The 20269-nt window shown below is 37.3% G+C and overlaps 7 protein-coding genes across 12 annotated transcripts; 5 read left to right on the forward strand and 2 right to left on the reverse strand.

Annotated features, from left to right (window-relative positions):
• The first annotated feature begins 395 nt into the window (after positions 1-395).
• LOC116431450 (free fatty acid receptor 4-like) lies at positions 396-3425 on the forward strand. 2 transcript variants are annotated; one of them, XM_031986897.2, is made up of 5 exons: positions 396-584; positions 913-1140; positions 1645-1827; positions 1954-2151; positions 2604-3425. In XM_031986897.2, exons 1-5 carry the CDS (start codon positions 480-482, stop codon positions 3210-3212), a joined length of 1323 nt encoding a protein of 440 aa, XP_031842757.1. In that variant the 5' UTR covers positions 396-479; the 3' UTR covers positions 3213-3425. The 2 variants fall into 2 exon arrangements, with proteins under 2 accessions (XP_031842757.1, XP_076229231.1); XM_076373116.1 differs by lacking the exon at positions 1954-2151.
• An 80-nt stretch (positions 3426-3505) lies between these two features.
• Positions 3506-5062, reverse strand: LOC116431448 (uncharacterized). The gene has a single exon (XM_076373114.1). It carries the CDS (start codon positions 5060-5062, stop codon positions 3506-3508), a length of 1557 nt encoding a protein of 518 aa, XP_076229229.1.
• A 591-nt stretch (positions 5063-5653) lies between these two features.
• Fntb (Farnesyl transferase beta subunit) lies at positions 5654-7800 on the forward strand. Of its 2 annotated transcripts, XM_031986913.2 has the most exons (7): positions 5654-5814; positions 5991-6107; positions 6204-6323; positions 6416-6654; positions 6760-7060; positions 7138-7379; positions 7446-7800. In XM_031986913.2, exons 2-7 carry the CDS (start codon positions 5994-5996, stop codon positions 7633-7635), a joined length of 1206 nt encoding a protein of 401 aa, XP_031842773.1. In that variant the 5' UTR covers positions 5654-5814; positions 5991-5993; the 3' UTR covers positions 7636-7800. The 2 variants fall into 2 exon arrangements, with proteins under 2 accessions (XP_031842773.1, XP_031842772.1); XM_031986912.2 differs by having other exon boundaries at positions 5716-6107.
• Positions 7801-7925: 125 nt separating this feature from the next.
• blp (mitochondrial import inner membrane translocase subunit Tim16) lies at positions 7926-9012 on the forward strand. 2 transcript variants are annotated; one of them, XM_031986920.2, is made up of 2 exons: positions 7926-8287; positions 8350-9012. In XM_031986920.2, exon 2 carries the CDS (start codon positions 8423-8425, stop codon positions 8819-8821), a length of 399 nt encoding a protein of 132 aa, XP_031842780.1. In that variant the 5' UTR covers positions 7926-8287; positions 8350-8422; the 3' UTR covers positions 8822-9012. The 2 variants fall into 2 exon arrangements, with proteins under 2 accessions (XP_031842780.1, XP_031842779.1); XM_031986919.2 differs by having other exon boundaries at positions 7926-8250.
• Exd2 (Exonuclease 3'-5' domain-containing 2) lies at positions 8822-12388 on the reverse strand. Of its 2 annotated transcripts, XM_031986891.2 has the most exons (8): positions 12255-12388; positions 11458-11580; positions 11087-11228; positions 10716-11015; positions 10509-10633; positions 10004-10416; positions 9552-9928; positions 8822-9478 (listed from the first exon to the last, which is right to left on the reverse strand). In XM_031986891.2, the coding sequence occupies exons 1-8, from the start codon at positions 12272-12274 to the stop codon at positions 9278-9280; spliced, it is 1701 nt and encodes a 566-aa protein (XP_031842751.1). In that variant the 5' UTR covers positions 12275-12388; the 3' UTR covers positions 8822-9277. The 2 variants fall into 2 exon arrangements, with proteins under 2 accessions (XP_031842751.1, XP_031842750.1); XM_031986890.2 differs by lacking the exon at positions 12255-12388 and having other exon boundaries at positions 11458-11793.
• A 569-nt stretch (positions 12389-12957) lies between these two features.
• Pi4KIIalpha (phosphatidylinositol 4-kinase II alpha) lies at positions 12958-15953 on the forward strand. Of its 2 annotated transcripts, XR_012999939.1 has the most exons (7): positions 12958-13252; positions 13355-13473; positions 13599-14091; positions 14165-14430; positions 14506-14645; positions 14740-15652; positions 15756-15953. XR_012999939.1 is itself a non-coding variant. In XM_076373115.1 (6 exons), the coding sequence occupies exons 1-6, from the start codon at positions 12958-12960 to the stop codon at positions 14831-14833; spliced, it is 1407 nt and encodes a 468-aa protein (XP_076229230.1). In that variant the 3' UTR covers positions 14834-15953. The 2 variants fall into 2 exon arrangements, 1 of the variants encoding a protein (XP_076229230.1); XM_076373115.1 differs by having other exon boundaries at positions 14740-15953.
• On the forward strand, positions 15936-20260 carry LOC116431460 (phosphatidylinositol 4-kinase II alpha). The gene is made up of 6 exons (XM_076373118.1): positions 15936-16085; positions 16731-17008; positions 17062-17382; positions 18153-18402; positions 18465-18739; positions 18814-20260. The coding sequence occupies exons 1-6, from the start codon at positions 16011-16013 to the stop codon at positions 19046-19048; spliced, it is 1434 nt and encodes a 477-aa protein (XP_076229233.1). The 5' UTR covers positions 15936-16010; the 3' UTR covers positions 19049-20260.
• The last annotated feature ends 9 nt before the right edge of the window (positions 20261-20269 follow it).

A 20269-nucleotide genomic window follows, 5' to 3' on the forward strand; every position in this document is an offset into this window, starting at 1 on the left:
GTGCAAACGGTTAAAATAAATTACACGACGTATCTGAGTTTTTCCATGTACAGCGATATCGGTTGACCTCGGTGAAAATTGCCATCAGAATTCAGTTTTCTGAAAAGTGACCGGTACGCGATGCGTTGACGATCGGTCGTGCAAGCATTTCGCACCGGTTCGATCGACGGTAACCGATGAGCGTTAATGGGCCGCGACTCGCGATTCGCTGGTCGGAAGTTAAATTGCATTAAACGATTCGACTGTTGCAGACGCTCGATAAGTCCTATCACAACCGGATACGGTGCTCGGATAGCATCGGCGAAGCCTGCCGCTGAAGTGCAGAGGGATCGTCGTCGTCCATGGAAGGTGCGAGTCCCGAGCGACGTTGACGGAGACGGTGACGGAGCAGCCGCGTCGGAAGCTGAAACGAAACCAGAACGGAAAATGAGTCGAGGTTCCTGCCGCTCGGACGTCGTCGGAAGATCGGTGGTTTGAAAATGAACTCGTCTTATCTATGGGGAGACGACGAGGAATGGGGACCACGGTACTACTTCACTTACTACAGCCAATTCGGGGACCGCGCCAGAGCTAGCACCGTTGAGGTAACGAACCGTTGATTCGCCGATTGTCCGGAGTGCCTCGATACGTGAAACGTTGGAATAAAACAGCTTTGTTGTTTAATATACTGGTCTCTTCGAATTAGTCTTGAAGAACGTCTTCTCGTAAAGGAATGTTAACTAGGTTTACGGGCATTTATTGTAGTTTATTCTACTGTTCCTGGGGAAGTTGATATTCGTGTAATTGGATCAACGAAAACCGATTGAAACGTTTAGCAAATAATGCTTATAAAATTCAATCTGCGTCAAATTGACGCGTTCCGTAAACTTAGCGTATTAACACTAATATACTGGTCTCTCCGAATTTCCGCAGGTGATGATCCTAGCCGTTAGCTTTGTCTTGGCGATCGCCGGCAACTTGGGAATAGCCGGTTGCATACTCAGATACAAAGAGATGAGGACGCCCACGAACTTGTGTCTGGTGAACCTGGCCGCCGCCGATCTATTGTTCAGCGTCGGAGTGCCAGCGATCGCCTACACCAGATTGACTCAAGCCTGGCGTCTCGGGGAGACGATCTGCAAATTGTTACCCTACTCTCAGGTATTCCATTCTTTCGCCAGTCAGTTAACCCCTTGCCCTATAACGAGTGAGACTCGCGTTGAACATTTTCAACAATATATATATTAGTTCATTCTGATTCAAAGTAAACATTCTTCTGTAATCGACTCTTATACTTAAAAGGAAATATAGTAACATATGCTCAGAATTTTCCTCTTTTCCCAATAAATTATTAATGACAAGGTGAAGATTTTCAACATGATTCAACAAATATATATATTACTCAGTTCATTTTGATTCAAAATAAATATTATTCCCCTGTAATCAACTATTATACTTAAAAAGAAACATAGGCATAACATATGCTGAGAATTTTCCTCTTTTTCCAATAAATTATTGACCTATTCGCTGCCAAGCCTATATCGTATGAAGCTATTCCCATTGCCATTTATACTTTGAGTGGTATTGTTTACCAAAGCTCTGTTATTTCTTGGTAAAAGCACATATATTCTCATACACTGATCTGCTGGCTTTTGCTCCTTATAGTTGGTCTGCGGCTTTGTACTTCTATGGACGTTGACGTTCATATCGATGGACAGGCATCGGTGCTTAGCAGTAGCCCCTTACAGAAGTGCCTTAACGAGATCCCGAGTTCTGGCGGCTAGTCTCCTCACTTGGGCCATTGCGGCTTCCGTTTTTCTGCCGATGATATTTTGGTTCAAGCTGAAGGTACTTTACATTTCACGTAAGAAACTGGGCTTGCCGCACCGCGTACCGCACAAGTATCATTAACCATCATTAACCCATTCACCTTGAGCCGGTGATTAATATACTCTGAATACTTTAAATGCGCAGGACCTCGCGAACGAGCTAACGATCTGTACTCTAGTCTTTCCACGGAGCGAAGTCGTAAACGTTTCATTGTGCTTCACAGTACCGATCGTCATCCTGGCGTGTCTTCTGCCGATGATTCTTCTGGTTTACCATTACCAGCGGATCTTTAAAAAAATTCTCGATTCGCGAAACAGATGGGCCGTCTCGTGCATCGCGCAAGTAATTCCAATCGTTTCTATAGTTCGTTCACATTACCTCGTATGAAACGTAGCTGTTTTATACTGAAATGTTTAAATGAACGTTTATGTCGGCAACTGTCGATCTACTTTTCAGTGATAGTACCACCGTATTTGTATATGTATTATATTATTATATTATACACATATATTATAGTATATATTTATAAATATAAATAGTATATATAGTATAATATAGTATACATTATAAAATAGTATATACAGTATAATATAGTATATATTACAAAATAGTATATATAGTATAATATAGTATATATTATAGTATAGTATTATATATATACATATATCTTTTATTATTTATATATTATAATATAATATAATATGTATATATATATACGTATGTATATGTGTTGCGAGCATGCACATGTCGTTGTGCATACACATTTGTAGACGTATATATATATACATACACAGGGACTGGAGAATGGCGCAACAGGTAGAAGAGATTCCGAGCTATCGGTGGTGGGAACGTTATTACCTTGGCCAGGAAGGAAACTATCCAACGCGTCAATCACAGCCAGACAAGGGCGAGCCGGTAGTCTTTCTCAACACGAAGAGATACGACTGCAAAAGCATCTGCGGGTGGTGCGAATGTTAATGCTAAACGTGCTGTGCGTTCTTATAATGTGGCTGCCCATCACCACCGTTATACTGTTGATCTACGTGGACGGCAAGAGATCCACCGAGAATCCCGATTTCTTCCTAAAATCGCATCATTTCATTTGGGCGTTGATCGTGGCGCAGTTCAATGCGATAGTAAATCCTGTGCTCTACGGTATCTTCTCGGAGAACTTTCGAATCTGCTTTGCGAAACTGTGGCGGCGCAGTCTCGACAGCAACACCAATGCCACCGCGGAGCGCAGAGGGTCCAAGAAAAACTCGAAAACATTGGTGGCGTTTCAGAGTCGCCTAGGAGGCGTCAGAACGCCCACCAGTTCGAGAAATCTACAAAAACAATCGAAGAAAAGTTCCAGTTGTAGTATAGGTAGTATCGTCGAAGTACCTGCCACGGAGAAATTGTGAGACACGGAGCGACAGACGAGACGGGTGCATGCGAGAAATAATTACAAAGTGATCGGTTTTAATACTTACTTTAATCAAGACTGTACACGTTCGGTTAAAGAGAACAAGATATATTCTAAAAAGTAATGGAGAGTTTTATAAACATTTTAATCGCAGTAAGACTTTTTCTAATAAAGTTCAATGTACGTGTTGAAAAAATGGAATACCTCCCCGCTGCGACGCCAGATGATAACGTAACTGCACTCAGGAAATCAGTGGGTCCATTTATGAATGGTACTGTGCACAGTTGAATCTTACAGTTCGCAGCATTCTTTCCTCACTTTCCTTTTGATTTCGGATAATGTTTTCATGTCGATGTTCCCTTCTTGTATGAAGTTTTCGAGCATAGCAATTTTCGAATTTATCAAACTGGTCTTGTCCGACCTTGTTCTTTTTTTCTTATTCTTCTCGTGGCGAGCATACGTTACGTAGTCTCTTATGAGACACCAAGAATATCCTTTGTCCTTTAAAGTAACTAAATCTATAGATACTTGTGAAAAATTAACTGCTTTACCTTCAGGTATATGAACGTCCACTATGGTTTCTTGATCCTCCACTTTTTTCATACAAAAGATATTTTCATTTTTACACTTTACATTAAGTATCACCCAACTGTTTTTCGGAAGATTGGAAAATGTTACAGACAAGAACAATAGATTGGCTATCCTGTGTAGTAACATTTTTGGACATAAATGTATTTTACACTTGTGAGCATACAAGTTTATTCTTTTTAATTTATCTTCTTCGGCTTGTAATGTTTTGTTTAATGTATGTATTTCTTGTGTTCCTTTATAAATCTTATCCATGATAAGATTCGTGCCATTCAACATGTCTGGATGAAGATTAATAAAAACATCGTGCTCCAATGATAATGTTTTTTCTATTGTATCTGTGGAAAACTCTGTCAATTGTTTGTCCATAGTTAAACCCAAAATTACTTTTGAATTGTAGTGTTGCAAACAACAAAAGCTATTATCCTGAACACTTAATCGTTGAACATTGTCTATTGATGATAATTGTTTTCTTCCATAAAATAATTTAGACTCATCTGAATATACAAACCATAATGCATTCTCTGTTAATCGACTGAAGCCTGCACAGAGACTATGTATATTTCCACCAATAAAAATCTTCTCAAAGGCTAGTGTATCGTTCTTCGAGTACATTATGATGATATTGTCATTGTTTGTAAGGAATAGCAAAGCACCAACCTTGGAATCTATTTGTACAGGTATTATATCTCTGATGGAATAAATACTGTTGTATATTATTTGAACAGTTTCACGCATTAGTATTAAAATTCTTTTTCCCATTGCCACTATGCACAAATGTTCTACATTACAATTAGGTTTTGCTAAGGTTCCAATAAACTGTTCTGTTGCATTTTCCACACTCAATGCATAAGTACATAATTTTCTCGAGTCATTTTCCTCAGGAGGAAGTTGAAGCAACAGTTTATTCGTTTTATCTTGTTTATTATCTAAATAAAGATATTTATTTCTTGGTTTTAATACTTCATAAAAAAGAGTACCCACTGCAATAGCAGTTTTACTTAAAACGGCAAATTTCCTGTCTTTCAATAGCTTATATATCCCATGGGGAATGCAAGTAAACAAAATTTTGCCTGCCAAACATTGTATACTTCTTATTGGTGCAGGAGCCGTTAAAACTTCAGCAGACACAAAATTATCATTTGTGTATGGAAATATTACCACCTTGTCTTCATTCCAACAGAAGCAAGTTTCTTCTCCGTAAAATGTATAAATAATAAATTGTTTTGGTACGAACTCATTATTCGTTGTAATATACATCCTTGGTAACTTGAAATATCAGATGACAACCGATCTTCTATTACTACAAAGAAACTGATATTAACATTCAGTTTTTAAATAATAAATGTATAGAAACTAATACCTTAGATATATCATCAGAAATGTTGATAAAATTATCCACTTTCATCGTACATCATTTCCGGACACAAATGACTTGCCGCGCTGATTTCAATATAGCGCCATTCGCGGAGAAATGATGAAACACGTACGCAAACCATATCGACGGATGATTTTCGATGATGCGCTCGACGTTACCGATAGTTCGAGATTTTAGACTCGTTAGTACATAGGAATCAAATAATATTTGAACCATATTTTGATAAAGATCAATCAAATGATCTATCCTTTTAGAGCAAATGGTTCTTGCCGCTATTTGCACGAACGTTATAACTATAATAAATAGAATTTATTGTAATTGTGGAATTTATAATAAATAGAATTTATTGTAATAAACTTTTAATGCTTTCCGTTGTGTAATATTTCTCCTGATACATTATATAATAAGTAAACTGAAAAACTTACGATAAAAAACTGTTCTAGGGAAACCCAGGTTTGAGCTCTTATCGAGGGTAGATTGAATGGCATTGATTATCGCGATATAAGAGAGGTCTGGTGACGAGTTGCCAGAGTGGGGTGAACAACTATGTGTTTTGACAAACGGTGTGCTGTAACTAAGGTTAATCACGCACAGTTCTTAATATTTTGCAAGTGTGTCTATAATATACACTTTGGTTAGTGTCACAGAACCTCCACGCTCTATTAACCTTAACGTAATTATTCCGCATTCAACATGAATGTGATGTAGTTATTTTGAAATTTAATTAATTACTCGCCCCCTTTTCTTAAATTTCGGCGCTCAATTTTCCATTATTAAATTTGATACGAGACATTCACGCATTTCCAATAGATTATGAGGAAGTCAATGTTGAGTGAACTCGAAGAACCTCACATTAGAAGTTACGCCGAAATATTCGAACAAAAACAAGATGATGAAGAACATCAAACCAAAACGTCGATAGAACAGGTACATTCTTATCATCGACGATGATCAATTTATGTGTGTATCTTATTTGATATCGGTACGTTGTACGTTATAATTTTTAACATTATAATTCCATAGGAGCATATAGAAAATCAAGTACTTAAATTGTACAAATTAAGTCATACCCCCACTTTAATAACAGAAAAGCATATAAAAAAATTAAAAATATTTATAACTAATCTTGATGGAACTTACGAAGTAAGTGCTCTTAATTTACCTGTTTTATTGAATTTACAGTTTTCCCTTTTATTTTATGTATTGCACTGATATATGTTTTCTTTGCCGTTTAGTCTTTAGATTGCAGCAGGTCATGGTTATGTTATTGGATTTTACATTGCCTGCAAATCTTAGGACATCGTTTAAACGATGAAGAGTATTCCAGAATTATTGGTTTCTTAGCCAAATGTCAGTCACCGGAAGGAGGATTTGGAGGAGGTCCAGGGCAGTATCCTCACTTAGCTAGTACTTATGCAGCAGTGAATGCATTATGTATCATTGGAACTCATGAAGCTTATCAAGCAATCGATAGGTACACAGAAGTATATTGCATAGAGAAATTATTTATAATGAATCATTATATCTATATACATATATACATATATTATACCATAAAAACCATGTGTATTGATTGTAGGAAAGCGCTTAAACGCTTTTTAATATCCTTGCATGGTGAAGATGGTTCTTTTAGTTTACATGCTGATGGAGAAGTAGATATAAGGGGTATATACTGTGCACTTGCTGTAGCAAAATTGACAAATGTATATACTCCTGAAATGTTCAAGGGATCAGAAGACTGGATAGCTAAATGTCAGACTTGGGAGGGTGGTATTGGTGGTTGTCCCGGTATGGAAGCTCATGGTGGATATACATATTGTGGATTAGCAGCACTTGTGCTTCTTGGGAAAACTGATTTTTGCCATTTAAAATCATTATTGGTACATACAGTCTTTTGAATTTTAACAATGCACAATGAAAAATCTCTTATTTTTTTTCTGATGTTATATACTGTTAGAGATGGATAGTAAACAAACAAATGCGGATGGAAGGTGGATTTCAAGGACGATCCAATAAAGTAATAGATGGTTGCTATTCATTTTGGCAAGGCGGAGTTTTTGCATTGATTCATGCAATTTTAACAAAACAGAAAAAAGTGTTCAATTCTAATTACTGGTTGTTCAATCAAGAGGCCTTACAAGAATATCTATTAATCTGCTGCCAACATCCTGATGGTGGCCTTTTGGATAAGCCTGGAAGGTATAAATATAATGTCATGATTACATTACGATACAATAATTTTCTAAGTTTCACCGGTTGTTTTAGATATCCAGATATGTATCATACATGTTATGCTCTCAGTGGATTATCAATTGCACAAAATTCTCCACAGCCATTAATTATTGGACCTGAAACCACCAATTTGGTGGAAGTAACTCATCCTGTATATAATCTAGTACTTACTTGTGCAGATAATGCACTGAATTACTTTAACAGACAACCGATACCTGCCTGAGCATATATTTGGTATTTGAAGTGCATTAATAGAGTAATAACTGTTTCTATTCTATTTTGTGAAAAAATTCAAAATGGCAAATTCTATTTCACTTCATATTAAAATTGACCAACAAATGTAAATATAATGTTACTTATTAATAAAAGTAAGGTGTATTAAGATTAATCCTTCATTGAAAATATCTCTGTGAATATACGTGAATGCGTATACACAATTTTGATCTAACCTAACCTCTGATAATTTATAATAAAGCAGTCATCTAGAATAAATTCAGTTTTAATCAATAATGTTAAACAGTTGCAATTTTATATATTGGTACTGATTTTCATTGTTTTTTTAAACAAAATTTCATCATGTACTTGAAAGATTCTTCTTATTACGTATTATACAATCATTATTACGGAATTAGAAATGTCCGCTTTGATAGAAAACAACTTCCACGTTCCAAATTTGAGAATTTTGATTGATTTACGTCAATTATCTGAATGTTACTGTAAAAATAAACATTTTTATTTAAAACTTTACATATAGATTTCCTAACAAATGTATATATACCAGATATAAGGCGCACATGACTACTACATTGGGAAATACGACTGGCACGAGTAGCACATCGTACGTATAAAAGAACATTTATAAAGTTTTGATATTGGTAATGTCATCGTTAAAAAATTGTGACGAAAGTGAATTTTATAAAAATGAAATATTTTTCAGAAGTGAACGTGAATAGAAAAAGTATACTTCAAGAATAATTTCAGTACTTATTTCTAACCTGCGAGAAGAGGTTATGGCGAAACACTTAATACAAATAATTATTATGGGCACGCGAGTTGTCGGCAAAGCCTTCGCCCGAGCATTACGACAAGAAATTGCTGCAAGTCAGGAAGCTGCACGCAGATCTGGTGGTGGAATTAGAGGCGATCAACATGTAGCAGCCAATTCTAGGACTGGCATTTCTTTGGACGAAGCGTTGCGTATTTTAGATGTTGAGAGAATAGATCAAACAGAAGCTATTGAACGCAATTATAAGTATCTCATGGAAGCTAATGACAGATCTAAAGGTGGTTCATTTTATATTCAATCAAAAATAGTACGTGCTAAAGAACGTATAGACGAAGAACTAAAAAACATGACTCCACCTCCTTCAAGCAAAACATCTACGCACGATGTTCCTAAGCAAACTTGATTATTTTCGTAGTCTAAATTTAATTATTGTATTCTTAAAGTCTGTACATATATATATGTATCAATAACTAATTACCTGTATTTTAATCATAAATAAGTAGTACAAAATGCGCAGTTCCACAAGATTGCTCTGACTGTATTTTGTTATTGATTAAAATATTAAAATAAAAAAAAAAAGACATCTTATATAAATAGGACTTTTTACACAGATTGTCTCTCATGTATTACAAATTATTTGAGGTTAAACAATATTATTTTTAAGTAGTGATGAATGAGAAAGCATTACGGAGCTGTATACTTGACTGTATGTATATAAATAATATATATATATATATGTGTGTGAATATATATATATATATGTACATAAATATATATTCTTAAGAGACACATTGGTTCATGTGACAGTCTTTTGTACTCGCTCTTATACGAGTTCTTTTTAATATATAATACTCGAAATTCAATTCTTCAAGCCTGCTATCTTTGCATCATCTGGTTCGATTCTATTTTGCAATTGACGAATAGTTAATCTTTCCTGATTGTGGCAAACAGACCATAAATTTGGCAAATACTTCGGTTCCATAGATAAAAGAAAATGTTCCCTCCACATACGTTCCAATTCTACCAATCCACCTTCTCTTTTTTCAAAATACTGAACCACCTAGAAACAAAAATGTGTAATATTACATGAAATTTATTAATACAAGATCAATAACCATTTTTGTAACTTATACCTTCAAGCCGTGAGGATCACATTTAGTTTGGTTACAGTTAGAGATTGAAACCAAATCATTTTTTAATTCTTGATTCAAAAGATCAAGAAGAAGTGGAGTAACTTGTTCATGACCTGTACATTCCAGTATATAATGTTCCAATTCTTTCCGCCGTACGTCGGGTAATGTTGTTCCTTCTTTTAATGCTTTAATAGCTGAACGCAGTTTCCTCCAATTATTTACATATTTATTGCGTGAGTGTGTTAATGGATCAGCCAGAGGAGCATCGCACATGTCTGCCAGCTTTCTTTTGAGCTGCAGATCATGATAATTACTAACTTCGTGGCATGTTGGACATAATAATAAAATATCATGTGACTGATGTGCCTTCATCACCACTGAAAAATATGTACCATATTTTACTATCTTAAATACTTTGTAATGTTAAGTTATATGCTTTTTTGATAACTCACATGGAAAATATTTGCGATACTCTCTAGGTACTACATTTTTTCTCATAAATTTTTCTAAAGTTCCACACACTACACATTGATTAATCTTAACTTGTGTATAGTACTGCCCAACTTTTCCGAAAGCACGTCCAGATGGTTCAAATTTTAATCTTACAGTAAATGGTTCCTGTTCAATTACATCTCCCAACCCTTTAGTAATGTACCATTCTGCTTTCTTACGATCACAAGTACATAATATTTCTCCATCTGGTGCTTGCAAATAACAATTGTGATAAAGAGGTTTATTTCTTGTGGGTATACTGTTGGTATGTATAATAAGGTTACTTGTTTTCAAGTTTTTTGTAAATATATTAGGATTACTGTTTTTAGTATTTTTATAATTAACCATAGAGCGCGTTTGGCGAGCATTGAACCTAAAATAAATAATTGCACAAATCGTTTTCTATATATTGAGACTTGTAACAGAGAAAATGAAATTGGTTTTACATAAAGAACATCTTATTACCTCGTATCGATTATACCATTAGGCAAACAATAAAATTGCATATTTATGTTTTTATTACATATACATTTTATATACTTTACAAAAGTTTCCCATAAAGAGTACTTTTCCTTTATTCTTTGCACGATCTATAAAATATGAGAAAATTCAATCATTGTACAAGCTGTCTGTGGAAGTATTAGAATCATTGTAAAATTATTATATTTCTACCTGGTCATAAATAAGAACAGACGCAATTGCATCACAAGCAGCATATGCTACTTGTTCGTCTGTAAGAATGTCAGCATTCCAGTTGCCACATCTTACTTCTATTAATTTATCCATCTCCAAGCCTAAATATTGTAAACCCATCGCAGCCAAGCTCTTCGGGCTTGGTAAATTTTCGTGTTCTGCTAGTGATCTTAAATCAAGTGTACCGCAAACTCTGCACCCATAATCTGCTATTATTTTTTGTCCATCTTCATATGGAGCAACTCCAACTTTAAGAATACGTTTGCTTGCCAGTAATTCCTAGAAAATTTCTCTATTTTAATTGCCTGATAAGCCTCATACTCTATAAAGTTAAATGGAAAACATCTTACTTTTAATCTGTGGGGAACATATCCAATTTTACCAATGCGAAATAAACCGCATACTCCATTATGTGTGGCAAGTTGGACTAGAGAAACAGGTCCTTCGTTAGCCCATTCACAATCAAAACCCAATACATCATTGGATACATTGCTTTAACATTAAATAAATATAATTATATATTATAACATATATCATATAAGATTGCATAAATATAAACTAAAATAAGAAATAATTGAACAAAAAAAGGAAGAATGTCAATATAGCTAATACCCTGAGCATACATAGAATGTAATATAGCTTAGAAAAAAATGTAAATAAACATTACCGTGTACTTGACACTCATAACTCAAATAAGGTACAGGCATGCTACTCAACTTACCGACTAATGAGTTGAATGGCATAATCACATTTCTCTGGAGTATCTGCTATAACTACTTTATCCAATGTGATAGTAACATCTTTTCTCTTCTTATTTTCCCATTTATAGCTTTTATTCTTGATACTTTGACAAAAATATTTGACGCTTTCAAGCACATTCTTGCGGTACTTGGAGGCCAATAGTACAAGACCTACTGTTACACATACAAGAAACATATTGTTCTTTGCAGGATGCATTAATCGTAAAGATATAGTTTTATTTTCATGAAAGTTAGTATTAAAAATTTTATATACAATTGATTTTCTTTGCTTTAATAAATATATATATATTCTGTATGTGTTTGCGTGTATGTGTATGTATAAATATAATATACATATATATATATATATAAATATAAATATCCGATTGTTTGTTTACATATATTTACATTAATAATTGAATAAATTACATAAATAAATTAGTTAAATTCACTGTTATGTCGAAATACGAGAGTTATAAATTGATCGATCGTGAATAACTAGACAGTTGAAAAGTAATAAGGACAAGAAATTCCACGTAAAGAACGTTTCAATAATGAAATTATGAAAATTATTTAAATAATCGCGCGAAAAGTACATCACGACCTTAATTGTTAGAATGAAATTATTAATCGAACGAGGTTCACGGCAATCCCGGTAGCTATTGAACAAACGGCCGACGTACGCGGTCACAGATATCACACGCGACTGCGATATGTTTACCACGCGCGATTACCGTAATCATTATCTTCCTAATTACTTTGTTTCTCATACACTCACTTCGATAGTACGTTCTTCATGCTGATTGGTTGAGTCCTCTCGGTGTAAAATTCTCATGGAAAACATCATTCGATTTTCTCAAAATTTTCCAGACAGTTACGTGCACTTGAAAAATCAAAGTACCGGTCGTAGAATCGTATACCTCGTAAAATTTCGTTTTTTCAATTATTTATATTTGTACCAATACTTTATTACGCGTCACTCGAATATACCACATTTTATACGAATGTCAAAAAACACATAAAATATATAAATTATATAAAGTTGCTTGTGTGTTTCTTGTATTAATGAAAAAAGATTCGTAGTAAACATACGCAAAAGCGTATAAAACAATATATCAAAAATTAAGTATGGCGTTAATCCTATCAGCTGATATCGTCTGCTGGAATGACGAATTGTAGTTCAGTTTCTTGGTTAAACGGTGTCTCTTTAATTGTTGTAAAAACAATTTCTGCTCTGATGGTTATTCTTATGAGTTAATAGGTTTATCAAATTCCGATAAAGGAATGGCTGTTTTAATGACGCAATGACTGTGTCAAAGTTTGTAATGGTGAATATATTTGAAAGACAAGAACTCGATTGAGTGCGTCACTGACAGGTGGTTCAGTAATGTGGGGAAATAGATAGAATTACTGTAAGAGCGATCTTTTACACGATCGGCGACGTAAAAGAATCTGCCGTACAACAAGCGGATTCGGTTGTGATGAGCGACTCCGAACAGCGGCAATTGCATGTGCCTTATAGAGAATATCATAGCCAGAATAACACTAACACGTCTGCTCTGGTGGAAACTGATGCATTGGTAGATCTGTCGATTACATCTAACAATTGTTTACCAGTGAACAGCAACGAGTGCCCTGAACTAGTGCCAGACGTCGAGTTTGTTCCAAACCTGAGCAACGAACAACCTATAGCCATTGATTCCCCTGGAATTGACCGGGAGAGCCAGCCTCTCCTTGGTCGGTTAGAGCTGGATGTCACGTTCAATCGTTTTCCTGGTTTGTAATTACATTTTATAGTTGTAGACCAATGGATTGTTTCTTGTTTACCTCTGTTTGCATACATAGTAAACATGTGAATTATTTCTAAATATATTACAGATGATCCACAGTTCTCAGAGTTGGTATGGCAAGCTGAGTGCGCTATAGACAATGGGATCTTTCCCGAAAGAATTTATCAAGGGTCTAGCGGCAGTTACTTTGTAAAAAATCCTTCAGGGGTAAGGTATAAATGCTCATATCGAATTCTGATTGGTAGCATACAGTAGCAAATTAATATTTTTCAAAGGAGAAACATCGAGATGCCGTTCTAGTGATAAGAATAACAAACTCTATAAATTTTCAGAAAATAATAGGTGTATTTAAACCAAAAGATGAGGAACCTTATGGAAGATTGAATCCAAAATGGACAAAATGGATGCACAAACTTTGTTGTCCTTGTTGTTTCGGAAGAAGTTGTTTGATACCGAATCAGGGATACCTGAGCGAAGCTGGTGCAAGTTTAGTTGACCGTAAATTAGGTCTCGGCATAGTTCCAAATACTAGAGTAGTTAAACTTGTCAGTAAAACGTTCAACTACCCACGCTTAGACCGTCAAAAAGCTCGGATGAAGCAAGCAATCATGGATCAGTTTCCTACAGTAGGCTCTCATTTTAATCGCATCGGTTTACCACCAAAAGTCGGCTCCTTCCAAGTTTTCGTAGATGGTTACAAGGACGCCGATTATTGGCTAAGACGGTGGGAAAGTGAACCTCTATCGCCGCGTCTCGGTAGGGAGTTTCAACTTCAGTTCGAGCGCTTAGTTATTCTGGACTATATAATCAGAAACACTGACCGAGGTATCTAATGGTTTATGAGATATCATTACCACCGTAGCTTTAGTTTGTAAATGTATCAATAATATTTCCTAAGGTAACGACAATTGGCTAATTAAGTATGATAATATTGTGGGGAAGAACGAGTCGGAACAGGGTGAGGTGAAAATCGCCGCAATAGACAACGGATTAGCTTTCCCGTTCAAACATCCTGATTCTTGGCGTGCCTATCCTTATCATTGGGCATGGCTGAGTCAGGCGAAGCAACCTTTCAGCGAGGTAACGCGGGAGCTCGTGTTACCCCAGCTCTCGGATCAGAATTTCGTGCAAGACCTTTGCGACGACTTGTATCAATTGTTCAAAGTAAGTCAAAAAAATATCACAATCACCACGACATTTAACGACGAGTTAAAGGTAACACTGACTTGTTTTTTCTAGCAAGATAAAGGTTTCGATCGGCACCATTTTGACAAACAAATGAGTGTTATGCGCGGTCAGATCTTAAACTTGCAACAAGCTTTAAAGGATGCCAAAAGTCCGGTACAATTGGTTCAGATGCCTGCTGTGATCGTTGAAAAGTATTTATTTAATCGTTTATATCTCTTAATGAGTACACACCGATGAACGTATTAGCTCTGAATTCAATTTTACCGTTTCAATTTACCTCCACAGGGCCAAAGGGAACGGAGCACCAAGATTATTCTCATTTTCTGACACGTTTACACAGCGCTTCCAGAACAAAAGTCCCTTCTTCTCTTGGTGTTGAACGGATGTCTTTGTTGAACGCTTAAAAGGACATCAGTCTTGTGTGTCGACTGACAAAAAAGCTACTCAGTGTATCGCAAATATCGTCTTATTGTTTGATTTATCTTCTCTTTCTCTCTCTCTCTCTCTCTCTCTCTCTCTCTCTCTTTCTTTCTCTCTTCTCTCTTCTCTCTTCACTTTCACTGTCTCTCTTAATTTTCCTCATTGCTATCTCTGTTTAAACATTAAGTCAGCGACTGTGGTTAATTTATCCTGTATCTAAACTATTTCCGTTCGATTGAAAGATGAAACATCGGTCATAGTATGAATTATCTTGTATACAGTAAATATATGTAATGTTAAAGCAAAATCTTTCGATATGCTTCGCGTGTAAAAGAAAGGCATGGGAAAAAGTGACGAATGGAACATAGACGACGCCTTGTGTCTGCTACGTGTTGTCGTGACCAACGGTAATCCCCAATAGCGAGATACGAATATGTATTAATTATGTATTCATATTGTACGTTCTCCGCGTCTTCCGTATACACCGGTAACTCGTGTCGATATCATGTTTACAATCTCGACACGTTCATCTAGGTATTTTCGCTAGGTGCTGCCGAAAAAAGAAAAAGAAAACAGAAAAACAGAAAAACAGAGAGAAAAAACACCTCCCCGACGACGGATCTTAAAAGTGAACTGTGATCTAATAGTTAAAGGCCGTATATCCTTATTCTTTAACACATTCCACGCAATCATATTATATTTTTAACCGACAAATATAAAGAAATAAATTTACTATTGGTGGCTAACACGGAAGCTTGGAATTTCTGTTAACATTCTCGTCGGTTTCAGTTTCAATTTACAACGGCCAATCGAGTATACGCGATATTCAATCGATAAACATATATACATGTATATACTACGCTGTCGATCATGTGTTACAGATTTTACGTTGTTTCCGTTGAAATGCCGTTAACCGGAGAGACCAACCTCGAAGATGCTAAATTCTCTGGTTCGCTGATCACCGCTGAATAACAGGCGTCCAGAAGCCACTTGTTGGCCGCAATCTTATCGTTTCGTATCATTGTACTTTCACGCGTATGTTGTTACGCATAAACCGTCATCTCGTCAAGGACAAACACGATTGTTGCCTGTGCGTCGTTCATGCGACAAATAATCGTCAGAAATAGAAGAACAACATGGAGGTGGTGGAGATTACCAAGAAGCGAACGCCATCGTTACCACCTCGTAAATCCTTGGAATGCAACGTTCGGGTAACAATTGCAATTACTCCATCATTAACACATTCGCTACCAGCACGTGTTCGTCGCGGCCGTAATCCTATACTTTGCATAATGAGCGTGATATTAATCCTACAGATATAGTTACTGGAAATTGTAAACATATTTAAGAACTCAATGGCTCGTTTCTGTTTCAAATCTAATACTCTACAAGATTGATTAGATTAAAGAAAATTGAAACGGTCACTGAAATGAACGCTGGTAGCGAAGTTAACACTAGGTTTACGCATTTATTGTACACTTAGAATAGTTCTATCCCTTGATTTCTATTAATGTTAGTTATAAAACCTATTGATTGATATTTTATTAGAAAATGAAGAATATATCTAGCGAAACAATGTCCTAGTGCAAAGGGTTAACACTAGGTTTATTTAAATGCTCGTTTATTTAGATTGTGGAAACTGGAGATTTGATAGGTAATTGGGGTACACGTTAGTATCAATCAAAATCGGCGTGAACATTTACAAAATATTTCTAAAATCCAATACGCGTCAATTTCACGCGTTCCGTAAACCTACCGTTAAAGAAAACACAATTGAAACCGTCACCGAAATGAACGCTGGTAGCGAAGTTAAATAACCCTTCGACTTCGACGATCAACCGATGTTTCCGTTTCAGTGTACCAAGCGTTACGTGCAGCCGCCTCGAGTGAAGTCGTTCGCGCCTGAGACGAAGTACTGTCCGCCCTCGAGATCATTGGACGCGAACAGCACCTACCACATGTCCTATTTGAACGTGGACCATAGAGACGCGTGTCGCAGCCGGTCCCAACCGATCCGACCCACCCCCGCTCTGGGGAAATTCGAGGGGACGTTCTCCGACGAGACGACCAGCAAACTGAGTTACAAGCCCATCGGTCGTGTGCCGAAATCGAGGCCGATCCTGCCGAAGCAAAGGTAACTCGGCGGGCAGATGGTCGGGTACACAGTCCTCTCTTCTCTTTCCTCAGGTCGATGATCGGGACAGGTCGCATGGACTGCGTGACCACCGTCCGTCAGGATTTCGCTGAGAAGCATATCGACAGGCCGGAGGTCATAGTTCCTTGCGGACACATCCGGTTGAGTACCGGCAAAGTGGACGCCGATACCACCGCGAGGCTGTCGTACGCGGACCCAGGCTCCACGGAGCGGACGGTTAATTTCAAACCGATCAGGGTTTACCGTGTGCCCAGTGAACCGGTGCATCACGAGACTACCCAGAAACTGAGCTATCAGCCTGTTCCGGTTCCAGAGAGAGAGTCTTGCCCTTGGCGGGTCAAGCCGACCTATAGGTACCAGGCTAATGGCGGGTCGTGGAGCGTTAGCCCTTTGCACTTGATTTTCAGTTGAGATGTTCAGTGCTTTCTAATTGGATGTAGAAGGATTCCTTAACCCCTTGACGTATTTATTTTTGCTCGTGTAACATTTTACATTTTACATTTTTTCATTTGGAGATGATGCATTGATAATAGCGAAATAGTTATGTGCTTTGATCCGTGGATAATGAACATTAATTGTTGTCAAATTAGTCTAGAAATCTTCACCACAGGTCTCACTCATTGTACAGCAAGGGGTTAAAATGAATTTATTAACCTCTTGGCCTGTGATTTATTTCTATAACATTTTACAATTTAGAAGAAATGCAAAGTCCATTCTACTTGAAGCAGAAACTTCATTTGAAGATAAACTGATAAGAATAGTTTGCTTTGAGGGTAATGAACAACATTGACTGTTCAACTGCTCCAGAAATCTTCACTCATTGTCAAGGGGTTAGTAAATACCAAGGTTTATAATTACACTGTGTCAGATCACCTGAGACTCGCCTCTCCAGTGCAAAGCGTTAACGCGAGGGGGCCGTTTAACACGTTGAACACAATTTCATAGAGCAAAATCCACAAAATGGAGAAAGTACAATAAATCATTGCACGTTCATCAAACTGAATGTCACCGCAATGGATAGTACTTATAGAAATGTTTGCGAGTAATCATCGTTTAACTGAGCGAATTATATTAATTCAATTTACTTGGGGCTCACCGGTGACCGGCGTTCAACGTGTTAAAGACCCCCAGACACAGTGATGTGCGGACAGACCACCTACTCCGAGAGTTACGCGGAGAACGAGCCCTGCACGGAGAAACCGATCAAGCCAGCCAGTACTCCACTGTTCCCTCGCGACGGCGAATTCGTCGGCAGAACGATATACAAGGAGAGTTACCTAGAATCGAACGGCGCCGATCGCGTGCAACCGTTCATCCCCTGCAACAGCATCTCCAAACCGGACGGCAAGATATCAGGAGAAACGACCAACAAAGTACGCCTCGAAGCGTCTCCCAGCGACTCGGTGAACCGTCCTTGCGATTCGTTCGATTGCAGTTGAGTTATCAACCGGTCCGAGCCGACGAACGTACGACGCCCATACTGCCCCGACGCAGGAGCATGATGGGAGACGGTCCGATGCAATCGGAGACCACCAGTCGCCGCGACTTCGCGCCGAAGACGACCGCCAGGCCGGAGCCGATCGTGCCGACCGGTAATCTCCGCAGCGCGGACATACCGATGCTCGACACGACCACCGCGAGATCATCGTACGCGATACCGGGCCCGACGCAATGCGCTCACAGTTACAAGCCTGTCGTTCGATACAACAAGTAAAAATACGAAACGTGGCCGCGATAAACGTAGAAACCGATCGTCGGGACACTTGAACTAGCTATCGTTGCAGATTACCGTACAAAATCGATTCAGAGACTATCAGCAAACTGTCCTATCAGCCGTGGACTCCGTCCGTTAAGGAGAGCGTGCCATGGGCGGTGAAACGGAAGTATCAGCCGCCTACTGAAAATATGTGTACAGACACTATCTATCAAGCTAGTTATCCGGCGCCCGGACACTTTGAGGAGATATGCGAGGAACGCGAAGATTGTTTGGCGACAAATGGCTCCGAAGTTTTTCACTAGAAATATTTCAATATTTTCTGATGAGACGAAGACGATATTTAAAACCAACTCGACGAGAAATTCGAATTGACGGACAAGCTATTTTATGTCAATATTTCCTAGATTGATGCATTATATGAAGTATAGCCTACTACCATCAAATTATTCGATTCTCCACGCATCCGAATTTTGCACTAAGGAATGACAAACGACTGTTTCTAACCCTTTGCACTCCGAAGTTTTTCACTAGAAATATTTCAACATTTTCTGATGAGATGAAGACGATATTTAAAACCAACGAGAAATTCGAATTGACGGACAAAGCTATTTTATGTCAATATTTCTCAGACTGATGCATTATATGAAGTATAATATTGAATATCAACCTTTATAGCTTCACCGTAGAAAATCAAGTGACTGAGTCACCCCCCGAGTGCAAAGGGTTAAATAACATCGAATGTCAGAGAGAATATTTTTAATCGGAGCCTTGAAACAAGACTGAGAAGGGAAATTGTTCGAGTCGAATTAAAAGATATTTTATTACGGTACGTTAATAGACGAACGTGTCTCAATTTAGTCTTATATGTAGTATATACTATATGTATATATATATATATAATGATTGCTGTATACAGGACGATGAATATAATAAACGTTTTATCTTTTACAAACAGTAAAATTGTTCTCGATAATAAAATAAACTCTAATCTTTGATAAAAAGATCAATAGACAATATTAACGTACACTTTTTTGAAGTTTAGCTTAATACGTACATACATACATACATACACGCATACACACATACAGACAGACATACATAGATACATACACACATACAAACATCCTTATTATGTACTATATAATATGTAATGTGTACTATATAATAAGTATAATGGGATAACGATGCGTATAATCCTACTTAAGACAAAACGTTAGCGTACATCGATGTTTCACATATGCGCAACAAGTTTATAATTTTCTATTTGTTGTTTTTCTTCTTTCACAGTACATGTACAACAGGGGAGGGAACGACGATTAGGATAAGAATAATTCGATGTACCTCAACCGACGACGGGAGAGCTCTTAAAGGACTAAAGTGAAAACATTTGACAAAGGACGCCTTTGTTCAGAAATTCATCATCGATGTTTCCCACTGTACGACGAAAGCGTTGCGCGTCGATGCGAGAGCAAAACGATCGAAATGATCCGGTGGAGAAAATACATGGGAAGGAACGATTTCCG

The sequence above is a fragment of the Nomia melanderi genome, chromosome 13, assembly GCF_051020985.1.
Source record: "Nomia melanderi isolate GNS246 chromosome 13, iyNomMela1, whole genome shotgun sequence".
NCBI classification, from domain to species: domain Eukaryota; kingdom Metazoa; phylum Arthropoda; class Insecta; order Hymenoptera; family Halictidae; genus Nomia; species Nomia melanderi.